At 34.3% G+C, this 17,694-nt stretch overlaps 1 protein-coding gene across 4 annotated transcripts in view; it reads right to left on the bottom strand.

Moving 5' to 3' along the window:
• The window catches only part of LOC105834259, an 84,380-nt gene that overhangs the window by 24,890 nt on the left and 41,796 nt on the right, over positions 1 to 17,694 (bottom strand). For all 4 annotated transcript variants that reach the window (XM_036290423.1, XM_036290424.1, XM_036290422.1 and 1 more), the window contains exon 5: positions 23 to 303. In XM_036290423.1, coding sequence (XP_036146316.1) covers positions 23 to 303 — 281 coding nt within the window. The remainder of the gene's footprint in view (positions 1 to 22; positions 304 to 17,694) is intronic.

Genomic DNA, 17,694 nt, shown 5'->3' on the forward strand with positions numbered 1-17,694 from the left:
TTAATATATCATAAATACTTACTTTCATCCATATTCATTAAATTCTCGGTTTTTGTTTCAATACCATTTCTATCCTTTTTTACAGTAACAACGTACGTTTTACCATCTGCTTCCTTTGAAATGATTGTTTCCTCATTACCCTCACTATCTCTGATTATTTGTTTTTTCTCTATGGTTCCATCAGGCCTATGTATAATTTTCTTTCTAATAGATCTTCCAATTGAGAAACTACTTGCTACGGAAGGTTTTGCCACTTCTACATCTCTTTTGTTCCACATTTTTGAAAATTCTCTCGCAGATATTCTATAAAAGAAATTATTACATATATATTATACATATGCAGGGTATTAATAAACCCCCGCATATTTATTTATATCATCGTGTATACTCACGAAAATCGAAGATGAAAAGCTCTCTAAATTTTTTCAATTCCATACGTATAGCTCTTATATTTATTGTCGGAAAATAGTGAAATACGACCAATGTATATGCACAACTATAACGAAAACACGAGCACGATGAGAAACAAAACGATCGTCGTTTCGTAAGGGAAGATATCCGCGCCATCGCAACGCCGTTCATAGCGGTCGGCAATGGGGACTAAGGATGCTCGACGATAGTTTATAACTAAAATTTACACATAAATTTTTAAACTGTACTACATAAATTGCAAAGCAAAAAAATATTAAAAATTAATTGAAAGCTTAACTGTTTAATATATAATTTGATGACATCTTTTGACAAAATTATTTTATAATTTAAAATTATTTGACAATATTATTTGAATTACTTTAAAATTATTAAAATTATTATTAACTATAAAATTACTCGAAAACATCTAAAAAAAAGGAATTATCCCAGGTAACAAGGTGTCGTCTAATTGACGTCATTTTTTGGTCATTTTATGACAAAGCAGACGTCATAAGATGGTCCAAATGTCGTAAAACTGACGTACATTTGTCTCATCTTAACAACGTTATATATTGATGTCAAAAATACATCATTATTTTCATATTATTAACGTCATTTTCAAGAATCTAGTGTCGTACATTTGACGGTATTTTATTGTTATTTTTATGACAAAACATAGGTTTTTACATTACATCTAATAAAGATGACATTTTAACGTCATTTTTATGACTATCCCAGATAGTAAAAGACGCCGTTATCTTGACGTTTTAGATAATATTTCGGGTTCATGTCCTATATATGCAGTACTTGCATTGTGAAAATATCAAAATAACATAAATTATAATGTAAAAAAAATAAATTTACGTTGTTTCTCAACAAGCATCGTTACCCACTACACCATAGTCACACATCTAGAATTGCCTAATTTCCGCGGTCACCCATCCAACTCGGAACCGCCGTCGACGTTGCTTAACTTCGAAGATCGTACGCAACCTAGCACTTCGTGATGATCCATGAACACTTGATACTCATGAATACATATTTGTTATAGATTAGTTCAATAGATGTCAGAAACATGAAACTTGTAGTTAACTAATATTCTTTTAAATAAATATAAATTTACAAGTTTTTTTTCCTGATTTTTACATACGAAATTTTTATATGCGGCATTTTAAAAATTTCGTATACAAGCTCAATACTCTACGAGAATCGTCTGTGTGTTAAACACTTGTTTAAAGCTTCTATACATAAACATTACATGTAAACATTACGAGTACGCACCTACTCACATACATACCGTTGTAACAAACCGCACCTATCCGGCGACCAACGACCGCGGCCGGTCTGGCCGACCACCCGCCGGACCGTGATACGGGCATCAGCCCGCGATAAACCTTAAGATTAGGCGACCGAGACAACGACCGTCTCGATGACCTCGCGCCTCCCGCCAGCATCTCGCTCAGCGAGAGATGGAGGACGGAGAAGCCCGAAGACCCCCGAGGGTCCACGAGCCTCCACCGAGAGCGGTATAAAAGGCCGCCTCGACGGAGGAAGACTCACTTTTCGTTTTACCCGGTGCCCGAGCTTTTCCCGATCCGCTAAGATACCACGAGAAGAACGAACGCAGACTAGGGTAGAGCGTGCTCCGCCTTAGCCGAGAGTTCTCGGCTACGTTCGTAAAGAAACACTTCCTAGACTCTGAACCAGCAAGTCAAGGGTGGAGTGTTCTCCGCCTTCGCCAAGGGTTCTTGGCCGCCGGTTCCATTCTTTCCTTACACGGTATATAACAAACGGGGTAGAGTGTTCTCCGCCTCGCCCGAGCCTTCTCGGAATACCGTGACCGATTCGCGAAAACTCTACCCGTTTTCCGAGAAACGCGATCACGCGCGCCGCGCACCACAGAACGGCCCGAGACGATCACGCGCTCACCTCGAGGCCCCGCCGCTACCGCGTCTCGTCAGCTCGCCCGACCGCACAGCTGACGCCCGAGCAATCGCGCGCCGCAAACGATATCACGTCGCGAAACTTTGTAAATAATTGTAAATAAATGTACGGATACCTTTTGGTATAAAATATACGTCATTATCATAATACGCACGCTTTCGCTGTTTCTGCAGCCTTCCCTGCCCTAGTTCCCGACGAACCTGCCCGCGCAGGGAAACACAGTCGTTACACCGTAATGTTTACAAGTAATGTTTACGTACAAAGAGACTTTGAAATAAATCAGTACACAGATGATTCTCGTAGAGTATTGAGCTTGTATACAAAATTTTCAAAATGCCACGTAGACATTTGAACGCATTTAAAACAATATAAAACGAAATTTAAGAAGTCGCAAGGAACAGCCGCGAACAAGCGCGTGATGAACCGCGGGATTCTTACCTTTGTTGCGAAACACATACACACAGCGCGCGCGCTGTGCACAATGCGACCGGCATCTTTCACGTGGTGCATATTGAATAACGCTAATGCCGGCGGTAAGCGTCATTTAAAAAGAAATGTAAAGTTGATTTTGTAACTTGATCAAAAGGGTGTAAAAAAATTGTTGAAAAAATGTCGTAAGCAATTTCAGCGATTTCAAGAATGATAAATACGTGGAATAAAAATGTTTTATTCCATAAACGTTAGTGTTTATTACCGAAGAGTAATCGTACTATAAAACTTTGCTTTAGCGATGTGATTGGATCTTTCTTCATAACAGTACTTTGAACTAAATGAAAACCGTAAAATATGCAATTTTTTACGTAATTTTTGAACGCAATTTGTTGTTAGAAAAAATAAATTTGTGAAAAAAATTAATAACAACATTTAAAAGAGCAAACTTTCAGCTTTCCAACGCTTTTTTGCTGAGCGCTGTACGTTGATTTATTTACGAGTAACAAACGATGAAAGTCAAAATGACCATTTTTTCTTAAAATCTCAATAACTCGGTCAAAAAAAATCGTACAGCAATGAACAAACACTCAAAATAAAGGGAAAAGATCCCGTTCTAAGATGCAAGTAACAAAAATACTCTATCATCTTTTTTTACGCAAGATGCAGCGCAGCAAATTTGCATTAAAAATTTTCATTTTAACGGATCAAGCTTCATCATTGTGCCACGTTGGTAAAAAAAAAAATAACTAAAATCGCCAAGGAGCGTTTGAAAGAAGTTTCAAGCTTTAAAACGCCTTTTGGATTTTGTTTCTACGATAATTTTTCGCTGAGTTGCAGTAGTTTAAAAATAGCGTAAATTTTCAATATACAAAAAGTGTTCCCTATTTTTTTTTAGTAGTATATATTAATTTTACATATAGTTCTGATATGTTTGCAAAATTACTAGAGCACAAGCTGTAATGAATTTTCAACAAATTTTTCGTTTTCATTGATTTAAAATTCAAGTATATCAATGAAAATACTATGAAATGATTCAATATTTTCAATCAACTTTTAATTTTTTTTAGCTTCGCAATTTATGTAATATAGTTTAAAAATCTATGTGAAAAATTTGTTATAAGCTATCGTCGACCATCCTTAGTCCCTATCGTTGATCGTTACAAACAGCGTTGCGAATAGCAATGAATTTTGTTTGCGCTCTTCTCGCTTTGCGGTAAGCGAAGGCACCGATATCACCCTTCACGCGTAACGACGATCGTCTTGTTTCCCATCGAGCTCGTGTTTCTGTTATGCGTACATACCATATTTCACTATTTTCGAACAATAATTATAAGATCTGTACGCATGGATCTGTACGCATTATTTTTTTCGAAAATGAATTTTATCATTACATAGTCCTTTTTAAAATGTACAACTTTTGTCTGAAACACTTTTCCGTATCTCCCATATTTTTCGAGATATTTCACCGGTCCGGTACTTTTTACTCACCCTGTATATACATATATACAGGGAGTCCCAGAGCATACTGGTCACTTTTCATAAAAAGGTAGATGGGATCAAGATGAACATAAAAGTTCAATATTGTTGTGGGTTTGGTCTGCTAATAATCGAGATATAAATTTTTTAAATTATGCGAATGAGAGCGCGCCTTGCGCGCCAAAGGAAGGGCTCGAGCCGCTCGAGCCATAGCACGGTCTACTGTTTCAAGCATTGGCTGCCGGCGGCGGCGGGGGAAAGAAGGAGAAGCGTGGCGTCGTCGCCGTTCCCACGCCGCACCGCGCCTAAGCTCGCGTCGATGGCTGCTACGCACACTCGCGATTACATGACGAGATTATAAATTATTAATAAAAATAGGACAAATTTAAATCGTAATAAACTTTTGTAAATAAGAAAGTCGAAAGAGAGAAAACGATGGAAACGTATGGAACCTGCAAATAATATAATATTTGCCGCATCAAATTCTCTCGTTTTTTATAGAATATTAAATTAACGAAGATTTATCACGATTGATTCTTTATACATTCTCCTTTCGTAACCATCTTATTAGAAAATTACGAAATGCACGAAATACTATCCCTAATATGCACTCTTTGTAAAATAACACGATAGAAAAATATTCACGTTTGATCTGACGACTTCAGGATAAATTATTCGATGCAACTTCTACGGTAATTATAGGTAATTAGAGATCAATGTTATGTCAAGTATCGTTAGTATGGTTAACTAGAAATGATTTTCTCTTGTATATGATAGAGAACTTCGAATTTCTTCTATCGTTAATACATTATAAGTCACTGAAAATCTGTCGTAATTAATAATGCAATTAAAGGTAGAAAAAACTGTAAGTTTTCTATGGTTATAAAAGAAAATCCTTCGTTGTGTTAACAATACATGATATTGAACATTAATTTTTAAGCATAATTATCATAGTATCGCGCCTAAGCTATCGTAAAATCGTTACATCAAGAGGGAATATTTTTCTGTGTTATTACAAAGAGTGTAACATACTATGGATAAGTATTTCGCGCATTTTAATATGACACCTCTCTCTCCCTCTCTCTCTCTCTCTCTATCTCTCTCTCTCTCCCCCTCTTTCCCTCTCAAACACTACGTAGTACACAAATACAATAAATATTACCACGTTTAACAACATCTTTAGTTTGTACTATTCTACTTTCATTATGTGTAATTTGAATAAAATTTTAACAATTATCATTTCTTTATATTTTTAGTGTTACACACGATCGAAAAAAAATTTATCAAAAATTATCACTAAAACTGCGATAAATAATCAGCACGATACTGTTTTTCTGAGTGTCGTATTGTGTAAGTGACTTATAATGTATTAACGATAGAAGAAATTCGAAGTTCTCTATCATATACAAGAGAAAATCATTTCTAGTTAACCATACTAACGATACTTGACATAACATTGATCTCTAATTACCTATAATTACCGTAGAAGTTGCATCGAATAATTTATCCTGAAGTCGTCAGATCAAACGTGAATATTTTTCTATCGTGTTATTTTACAAAGAGTGCATATTAGGGATAGTATTTCGTGCATTTCGTAATTTTCTAATAAGATGGTTACGAAAGGAGAATGTATAAAGAATCAATCGTGATAAATCTTCGTTAATTTAATATTCTATAAAAAACGAGAGAATTTGATGCGGCAAATATTATATTATTTGCAGGTTCCATACGTTTCCATCGTTTTCTCTCTTTCGACTTTCTTATTTACAAAGTTTATTACGATTTAAATTTGTCCTATTTTTATTAATAATTTATAATCTCGTCATGTAATCGCGAGTGTGCGTAGCAGCCATCGACGCGAGCTTAGGCGCGGTGCGGCGAGACGTGGGAACGGCGACGACGCCACGCTTCTCCTTCTTTCCCCCGCCGCCGCCGGCAGCCAATGCTTGAAACAGTAGACCGTACTATGGCTCGAGCGGCTCGAGCCCTTCCTTTGGCGCGCAAGGCGCGCTCTCATTCGCATAATTTAAAAAATTTATATCTCGATTATTAGCAGACCAAACCCACAACAATATTGAACTTTTATGTTCATCTCGATCCCATCTACCTTTTTATGAACAGTGACCAGTATGCTCTGGGACTCCCTGTGTATATATATATATATATATATATATATATTACATCTTCAGTGCAAAGGTTGAAAAATTTTAAAAGTAAAATTAAATTAGACAAAAATTAAGAACAAAATTGTAATTAAAGTTTTGTTTCTTGATTGTGAATGTTTACATATTTATATCTTAGTCTAAATATTTAACCCTTCATTGGCACTCTGTGAGCCACCCATATGGTAACTTTGACACTCTGTAGCTTTTCCAATTTTTAGAATATCGGATTAGTGGCTTTATTTAGTACTAGTGAAGAATTAAGTATAGTTTAGCATTATTGCGTACGCATGGCAAGCGTTAGTGTTGTTTTAGTTGTCGCCAGAGGAAGGTTGTGGATGTAAACCATCCATGTGTGTTAAGAATGTCAGTTTTGACTGAACTAAAAAATATTGTGTTTTCGACTACTTTTGTTGATATTTATCATAAGTGTACCTTATAATGTTTCTAAGTTTTTTTAATTTTGTATATCTATTTCACATAAATTAATTTATGTGAAATATTTAGTTTAGTTGATCAACTGATGTCTTAAACACACTGGGTAGTTCACACTCATAACCCTGTCTCTGACGACAGCTAAAACAAACACTGACGCTTTCCACGCGTACGTAATAATGCTTAACTATTCCAATTCCATTTATAAATATTTCTTAGATTTCTTCCAAAAAATAAAATTTTTATATTAAAATTTCTGATTTTTTATTTATCGAAACAGTCCACCTTCTATTATATACAAAATAAATTTTTTTTCCAGAGTTTACTAAAAAATTATTTTTTCCCTTAAAAAAAAATATTATATCTAAACAACTCTGTAGATTTTTAGCTTCGAATATTGAAATCTGTAAAAGTTACAATTTTTTAAAAATTTTCTAATTTTTTCTTGACATAATAAACAAGAATTTGTTTACAAAAACAATGATTAGATTTCATTGAAAAAACTATTGCAATACATTCTAGAAACCTTCAAATTGATCTATGACTTTTCTTATAACAATTGAATCCTTTATATGAGAATGACAATTGTTCTGCGTTTAAGCCACCCAGTGTGTCAAAGTTAATAAAAAAAAGAGGTGTGTCAACGAAGGGTATCAAAACCCGTTGTATATAGGTTTTTCGGATCGCTGAGTTTGTATTGAAAATATACAATTAAAAATGGCGAACTTATTATGGCGGCTAAAAAAAATTAAAATTGTTTAAATTTGCTCATTTTTTGTTTTATGAGATTTAGATTCCAAAACATTGTGTTTACAATAACAGAACATGTATGGGAACCGAAACAATCAAATTCATTAAAAATTGCTGGACATTCGTCGACTAAAACGGATTCTTGGGTACAATATATTGAAATTTACTGTTAAAAATATAAAATTTAAGCTCATTTTTACAACGAGTTTTGATACAATCTTTTGTCAATTTGACAAATTTCGATTCTTCTAGCCGAAACCGATATTAGGTCCGCCATTTTGAATTTTTGAAAAATAAAGATTTGCTAAAAAATTAAATAAATTTCTCAAGAAAACTGTACAAAAATCATATTTTTCTCGTGTTTATTACTTGTGGCACATAATTGTGAACAAAAGTGAACGACAAAAACCCCATGTTAATCAAATAGAAAAAGTAGAGAGCTGGAGGCACGTGTTAATATTGAGATATAGCGGAGTAATTTTGCAAGAATTTTTTAAATATTATTTGGGACCAATTTAGGGGGCGTACTCATCAAAATGTGAAAATAATCCAAATAAGAGCCATCCTAATATATATCTCACACATATCACTCACTCCTCCAATAATCCATAGTCATAGGACTACAAAATATTAGCCACATTCCAATCAGTAATTCAGTCTGCCGCCTATGAGTTCCTATCTGTATGTACATACTTTCCGGACACATTAAGTGGAGAATACATATATAATTAGCCAGCTGTCTCAAAAAGTAAAGAACCACAGGATAGCCCATTTGGTTTCAGAAAGGGCGATGGATGTTCTATATATAAAAGGTGTTTGTCACGATGATCGTTTACTGACGCCAAAAATTGAATGCTTTTCAGCGCAGTATAATAAACATACATATATACACACGCATACAACACATAAAAGGACACTAGAGAAAATATGCTGATGCGCATGTCACAAAAGTTGCTTGTTACGATGGCTGCTCGATTATATAGCACATCCGCCCCCGGTAAATCGTACCTCCATCATCGATACGCTCCTTTCTGTGATTCTTTACTCTTTGAGCAGTCTAGTATACATGTAGAAGTCTGTGGTCCGCGCCGTCCTACAGTGGGGAATTTCGACAAAAAGCTGGCCAAAAATAAAAAAATGAAGTTTAGATTCGGGATTTATTGTTTTTGAGGATCGACAAATGACTGTTCCCTGGATAGAATTCCGTTGTTTTTAGTCCTCTACTATTTTAAATTAAACAGATGTGTCAGTTGAGAGTAGACCTTCTTCAGCGACACAAGTTTTTCACATGTTTTATACATATTTTTCGTCTACTTTAAACATTAGTAACTTTTTAAATAAAAGTGATAATCAAATTCTGCAAAATGGATTCTCATCCTGGAGGTATGTAATATGTAACTTTACTTGTTAATATTTTTTAAATAACGCTTACCATGTTGTTTTTGCAACGCATAATCAATAGTCTAAAAAATTTCTATTTTTTAAAATTAATATTTACTTCATGTAGACGTTTAGTTGTACATTCCACGAGATTTCGCGTTCATATTTTTTTTCCTGGTAACTTATACTATTAGTTATTAAAATTTGCAATGATCAGCTGCTAATATCTGCTACTCTTGTTGAATGATTTTTTTGAAATAACGTATTCAAAAAGAGACCCGGTAAGGCGTGTTTGAGATCTCAAGCAGTCCCGCTTAATTCCATGTGTGCTCACAACAGTAATAGAAAAAGTGTGTGTTTGAAATCCGGGTAAAAGTCAAAAGTATTTAAAGTTTTAAATGCCTTATATAGAATGTTTACTAAATACTAACAAAATTTTCAAAATCGTTACCCGAGAAAAAAATAGATATTAGTATAATCAGATGTAAAAATATATAATTAAATACGAAAAGATCTAACAATATATAATCATATATAATCTAATCCGAAATTTTGCGCAATATAATCATGTATAATCATAAAAATATATAATTAGACATGGAAAGATCTAATAATATATGTTTTTTTATATAATTATATAATAGATATTATATATAATAGGAAATCCGGAATAAAAACATTAAAAAATATCGAAGGGAATTCTCACGGATATATTCCTTTGAGTATATATACATAAAGGAGGAATGCCAGCACTGAAAGTGTGTCCAAGATCTGTGCGAGAGAGAAAGGTATATCATGATACTTGCTCTCTCTGCGCATACGTCAAACGCTATATGTACAATGGCTGGCATTGTATGTTTCAAACACACATACAATTCGTAATTAAGTACAAAAGTGCACAAGAAGTGCACAAGAAGTGTTGAAACTGCGGTGCAGATAATGATATTAACGTATGCGCAGAGAAAGCGAGTATCATGATATACCTTTCTCTCTCGCACAGATCTTGGACACACTTTCGGTCTACATGAAACCATAGCAATTCCTCCTCCATGTATATATATTCAAAGATATATTCACACAAAAAAAACAATGGAGGATGTTTTAAATTAACTGTTGGTGTCGTCAAATCCTTTTATACCGAATTTAAGGAAACTGCCTCAAAACAAAGTGAAAGAATTATTGCCTGAAGCAATACAATTACTGTCGAGATTAGATTCGGATACAGAAATAACTTCTGATTATGAAGAGGATTTCGATTCCGATTCCGATTCAGATTAATTAATTTTTATTTAATTAATTTTTTTATTTCAAATTAATTATTTAATTCGGACTAAATAATAATAATAATTTATATCTATTTATAAAAAATGTAAGAATAAACTTTTATAGCTGCACATAAATTAAAAAATTTTTTCTTGAATTTAATTCTTAATCGGCAAGTCCAAAAATTAATTTTCAGCTAGATCGGATAAGTATTTGATAGTTCGTTCCGCCATATTAAGACCGCCATTTTGTTTTCAGATAATTACACATTGGATTCGTAATCAGCGACCTCAAAATCATTGATTTATAAATTTTCAGCCAAATCGGATGAATATTTGATGATTCGTTCCACCATATTAAGGCCGCCATTTTGTTTTCGAAAAATTACACATCGGATTCATAATCAGCGACCCCAAAAACATAAATTTACCAATTTTTGTGCAATTCTGATGATTCCTCGATTTATGGCCACGTTTTAGCCAAAGTTCCCCACTGTGCGTCCGTCTTATGACCGTTTGTGTGTTTTTGACCGGTGCTGGGTTAACCCGTCTCAGGTTCTTCTCCTCTAGAACTGGTTAATCACAGTTATTCCTTTCTTTAGAAGAATGGCTGTGATTGACCTTATGATGTCATTAATCGCTTCTGGAGCGATTAACCCAAGCCGATCGAAAATGCTACTATGAGGCCTGTTCTTTGTCGCTGCACACTACGCGTCAACAATTCGTTCCCCTAACAAGTTTACATAGAATATGTAACATATTTTATATAAACTGGCTAGAGGAATGGAACGAATCGTTAATGCGCAGTGTACTACAGTGTACTGGTGCAATAAGTTAGAATAAAAAAAATATATTTATCTTATTCTAACGTATTGCACTAGTGCAACAGTGCAGCGACGAAGAATAGGTCTAGGATGTGTTCCATTTCACGCATAATGCGTATAAGACATTATTCATCCTCGTTTAATGTTTGACGAATAAAAAGAATGAACAATGCACCGTACGCATCATGCGTGAAACAAAACGCACCCATAGTATATGTTCTGTGCGTGTGTCGAGGTTAATCCGCAGCAAGTTTAAGGCAATGATATGACAGTTCAAGGTTAGTAACATGATGACATGCGCGAGGTTAGCGGCGGTTTTAGTTTTATGCATAATTTACATATTACACCGTGGAGGGAAATACAGCTGTGTCTAATTTGAAGATTAGTATAACAGTACACGTTATATAATCAAATAAGTTACACAAAATTTTTATTTTTTGTATGGAATAAGTATTCTGAGATAAGATTAATACTTTGTTATATTTTATTTTTACTTATATTAAAAGAAAGAAAGGAAGAAACATTTCATTTGAACTGGAAATAAAAGAATAGAAAAAGAAAAAAGTGGATGAGTAAAGAAATAGATAATACAGGCACACAAAAAAAAGTGGTTGGTCCGGCGGACTAGACTAGTCAATTCTTATGTATTTCGACCCGCTGAATCCGAATCTAAGGTCAGAATTGCAAAGTTAGCTCGCATTTCCTAACCTAAAAAAAATTTTTTTTGAGGTTAGGAAAAAATAAGCTAATTCAGCAATTCTGACCTTAGATTTGGATTCAGCGGGTCAAAATACATAAGGATAGACTAGTCCGATCCGCCGGACCAACATTTAAAAAAAAATTTTTTTTTTGAGGTTAGGAAAAAATGAGCCAATTCAGCAATTCTGACCTTGGATTTGGATTCAGCGGGTCAAAATACATAATAATAAACTAGTCTGGTTTGCCGGACCAACATTAAAAAAAAATTTTTTTTTAAGGTTAGGAAATGCGAGCTAACTTTGCAATTCTGACCTTGGATTCGGATTCAGCGGGTCAAAATACATAAGGATTGACTAGTCTGGTCCACCGGATCAATATTAAAAAAAAAAAATTTTTTTTAAGGTTAGAAAATGCGAGCTAACTTTGCAATTCTGACCTTAGATTCGGATTCAGCGGGTCGAAATACATAAAGATTGACTAGTCTAGTCCGCCGGACCAACCACTTTTTTTTTGTGTGCCTGTGTAATTAAACTCAAAGCTTGGAATTTACAATGTGCTTGACAGAATATGCGACCTATCAAATAACGTAATTTTTCCCCAAAAATGATAGGATGAAATGAACGGTTTATTCTTTGTGTCAGAAAATATTTGTATTATAAGATCTAACTTGTTCCGAAAAAAACATTGCAAAAGATTTAAGAAAAAACAAGATATTTGATGAGATTATTATATTATTAGGTATACAACTTTGCTTCCGCCGTTTTTTTTTCAAAATTTGTGGCTTTATTGTGAAAAACTGGTTACACATTTACGATTCAAAGTATTGTCCATCGCTGGGCACTATTTTCTGCCATTTTTCTGGCACCATACGAATCCCGCATCGAAAAAACTGGTCATCTTTTCAGACGGTCCACCAATCGATTTAATTTTTCACTTCTTCATAAGAACAAAAGTGCTGGTCAGCCAGGCCGTATGTCATTGATCGAAACAAGTGATAGTCAGAGGGAGCAATGTCCGGAGAATACGGCGGATGGGACATTCCATTTCAACGTTTCCAAGTATGTTTTATTGTGTCTATCGTTGTATTGCGGCCGTTTGTCTTTCAGGTCGGCTCGGCTCAAACGCATCAATTGCTTTCGATACCGATCGCCTGTGATTGTTTCAATCAATTTTAGTAGCTCATAATATACTACACGGAGCTGGTCCCACCAAATACAGAGCATAACCTTGGAGCCGTGAATGTTCGGTTTGGCTGTCAACGTGGAAGCATGGCCGAGAAGTCCCTATGATTTTCTGCGCTTGGGGTTATCGTAATAAACCCATTTTTCGTCCCCAGTCACAATACGATACAGATATCCCTTTTGTCTTTGCCTTGCAAGCAGTTGTTCACAAGCAAATAAACGCCGTTCAACATATCTCGGCTTCAACTCGTACGGCACCCAATTTCCTTGCTTCTGAATCATTCCCATGACTTTCAGGCGTTTTGAAATGGCTTGTTGAATCACTCCCAATGATCCTGCCAATTCTTCTTGCGTTTGACACGAGTCTTGATCAAGTAATGCCTCCAATTCTGTATCTTCAAAAACCTTCTCTCTTCCACCGCCATGCCGATCTTCGACGTCAAAATCACCGCTCTTGAAGCGTTGAAACTACTCTCGGCACGTTCTTTCACTAATAGCGGCCTCATCATACGTATTTGAGAGCATTCGATGAGCCTTAGCCGCAGATTTCTTCATATTGAAGCAAAAAATTAAAACCTCCCGCAAAATGATGAGAATTTAGCTCGTAAGCTGACATTTTCAATCGGAAATAACTTTATGATGCAGACACAAATCGACTAATATTTCGATGGCGTTGTTTATAAATAAGCTTATTGTATGATGTCTACGATCTATTTATTTCGACCATCACTTACCGCTACAGCCATCTATTGGAAAACGGCGGGAGCAAAGTTGTACACCTAATATTATCATATTTATTATTTGTATTTTAAAGAAAAACAGTAAGAAATTTTATTATGAAAAATTGTTGGTTGTTACATCAAAAATCTCTTTTTTCTAAGCCGTTGTATGCTGCTGTTGATAAGTTCATCCCCTTTCAAATTTAGCAAACCATCGTACAGAGAATTGACAGTGCAATTCATATCAAAAAGATTTTCTAAAGATGTACTTTCTAGTTTTTCAAGTATGCCACTATTTTATGACAGGCCAGGTAAGAGAAAAGTTACGAAAGTTATAATTTTATTTAAAAAAATACCGTATTGCAATGGTGTAGCTCTTAAAGATATTGTACAATTATTTTTTTAGATTATTGAAACAAGTAAAAAGCGTGAAATTGTGTCGGAAACAATTACAACAAAGTATACAGACTATACTGTCACCCAGCTGGCCTGTCGATGACATGGTCACAAGCTGTAATATCGGAGATATGTTTATATGGATGCTAAAGATAATTTGTAGTCTATTTAGTAACTGTTATGCATTCTATGTGAGCCAGATATATGTATAAGGGACAGAAATATATCAATAAGGCTTTTAGTCAAATCAAAAACTAAAAAGTAAGTATTTAAATAAATGTTCCCAAAACAATTTATTCTAATTAATACAATTCTCTTCATATATTCATAAAGATCACATTCAAAACTTTTATTTATCTTTTTAATTCTCTAATTTATTTTTTAGTAAATTGAGGGATACATAAGACGAAAGACTACAAAATGACAAAATGACTACGAGTCGACTTATCAAGTATGGAACGAAATGTCATCCCATATTTTATTTTTCATTCTCTTGATATCAATTTAATATAGAATTATATTTAATAACTATGTTTATTGCTATTTTACAGTTAAATTTATAGTTAAATTGTAATTGTACATTTATAATTATAGTTATTGTTCTTTTACAGTTATTGATAAAAAACCCATTTTGTCCGTGTTTTAATTAATGCTCTTGGAACAATAATTATGTGCCGACTTGTAATGGAAAACAGAAATGGCTCTTACGGAAATTCCTCAAACTTGTCAACTTTGCAGGTGACAGCTTAGATTACTTAAAGGCCATAGACCACACTCACAATTTCCATAAGAGCTACGTTTTGTTTCCTATTACAAGCCGGCACATGATTATACCAGGTCTGTAAATATGAAACCGGAATAGTGCCATAGATGGCGCTAGCTGTCAATGTAGTTACCGTCAAACCGCGTCATTGGCGTCATTTTCTTGTTTTGACATCTGATAAAGATTATCAATTTACAACAATACAAGTTTCATACAACAGCATAGTTTTTAATAGCGTTGAACATGTCGAATTTTGTGCTTGGAAACTACGATTTGCGGACAGCATTGATTTTCTGTTATCATTTGAAGAAAACTGCTGCAGAATCGCATCGAATGCTTGTCGAAGCTTACGGTGAGCATGCTCTTGGTAAATCACAGTGCTATAAGTGGTTTAAAAAATTCAAAAGTAGCGATTTTGACATGAAAAACGAAGAACGTGAAAGACGACCGAAAAAGTTTGAAGACAGCGAATTGCAAGCATTGTTAGATGAGGATGACGCTCAAACGCAACAACTCGCGGATCAATTAAATGTGACACGAGAAGCCGTCTCCATACGTTTGAAAGCCATGGGATTTATCCAGAAGATGGAAAAATGGGTTCCACATGAACTGAATAAAAGACAGCAGAAAAACCGAAAAACCACTTGCTGCTCGCCAGGTACAAAAGAAAGTCATTTCTTCATCAAATTGTGACTGGCGATGAAAAGTGGATATATTTTGAGAATCCTAAGCGTAAAGATGATGGATAACTCCAGGCAAACCATCAACATCGACTGCAAGGCCAAATCGCTATGGACGGAAGACAATGCTCTGTGTTTGGTGAAATCAAAAGAGTATGATAGATAATAGATTATGAACTGCTAAAACCTGACGAAACTGTTAATATTGAACGCTACCGACAACAAATGATCGATTTGAATCAAGCTTTGCGTAAAAAACGACCAGAATATCAAAAAAGGCAACACAAAGTAATTTTGCTTCATGATAATGCACTATCACACACAGTAAAACCGGTCAGGAAACGATTGAGGCGTTTGGTGGGGAAATACTTTCGCACGCGGCTTACTCACTAGACTTGGCTCCATCCGATTATTACTTATTTGCATCAATGGGACACGCACTTGCTGAGCAGCGCTTCACATTTTACGAAAATGTACGAAATGTACGAAAATTGTTCGATGACTGATTTGCCTCTAAAGAGGAATAGTTTTTTTGTCGTGGCATCCACAAATTGTCAGAAAGATGAGAAAAATGTATAGCTAGCGATGGACAATACTTCGAATAAAAATATTTTTTATCATTTTCATACAATAAACGTGTATCTTCTATTAAAAAATTCCGGTTTTATATTTATATACTTGATAAGTTCCAAAAGCATTAAGTAAAATATGTATAAAATAGGTTTATTATCAATAACTGTAACTAAACAAATAATTGTAAATAAACAATAAACATAATTATAAAAGTACAATTACAATTTAACTACAAATAAAAAATTTTTTTAATGTCATCTTTGTGAATGTATAGAGAGAATTATATTAATTATAATAAATTTATTTGGAAACAACAAAGTATTTAAATAATTACTTTTTAGTTTTTTACTTGATTAAAAACCTTATCGATATATTTATGTGTCTTATCCATATATTCGGCTTGCATAGAATGCATGACAGTTACTATAAATAGATTAAAACAAATAATTCTTACAAACAATCCTTGGGCATTCATATAAACATTTCAATATTGCAACCTGTGATCACGTGATCAACAGACCAGCTGCGTGGCATACGCATTATAGTCTGTATACTTTGTTGTAATTGTTTCAGATTTCACACTTTTTATCTATTTCAATACATTGCAAAAGAACAAACGTTCACTTTATTTTATTTTTTTTTAAACTACGTTATATTGGGTACCTTCAAGTAGACATATTTTGTCGGCCACACTGTTAATTTCAAGTTTTAAGGTTAATTATATCATATAATATTCAGGTAAAAGAATTAGTTACACAAAGAGAGAGAGAGAGAGAGAGAGAGAGAGAGAGAGAGAGAGAGAGAGAGAGGGAGGGGGGAGGGGGGGAGAGGGGGGGACATTTAGTAACAACGACAATATTTAAAGTATATTTACCATTGTTAATTAATACTAATTAACCCTTCAAGGTCATATTGGGTGGTTATCACCCATCGTTTAAATTCAACACATTATATCTTTCCGATTTAAGAAAAAATGATACTAGTAACGCCATTTAATGGTAATTCAAGGTTTCATTTATGCTCTTGTACTATTCTGTAACTGAAAGTCGCGTTGGTTTGTTTTTTGCAATCGTCCAAAGACAAGGTAGGGTGGTAGCCACCCCATGTGTAACCTTTGTATAAGTTTTTTGTTTTTTAGTGGTTCGAATTTTTGTGTTCTTTGTGGTTTAAAAAGTGTAAAAGTATGATATAATACAGATTCTTATGCTCAGAATTTTTAAAAAATTTTTGTTAATTTATTTTTCAAAAATATGCAGCATAATGGCCTATAATTTACGGCAGCGACAGATGTAAGATATTTTACACAATGATGGACGTAATGATTTCAACGATGTTAATTCGGATGTCAAAGAAAACCATATTCAAAGAATTATATTCAAGCGATTCAAAGCAATCTGTGAACGAGGTGGACAGTGATCTTGAAAATGAAACGTTAGATCAACGCATTCTAACATTGCGTGCACGCGGTATATCACAATCTATTTTGCGAGGGAAAAATGGTTTTGCGTAACAAAAAAGTGACGCTCAAGTCATACTATCCTAACATGACTTCTATGAAAATACCTGTTTTTCAGTATACTAAAATACTCCATGTTCAGTATGCAAAA

The sequence above is a fragment of the Monomorium pharaonis genome, chromosome 7 (assembly GCF_013373865.1).
Source record: "Monomorium pharaonis isolate MP-MQ-018 chromosome 7, ASM1337386v2, whole genome shotgun sequence".
NCBI lineage: Eukaryota > Metazoa > Arthropoda > Insecta > Hymenoptera > Formicidae > Monomorium > Monomorium pharaonis.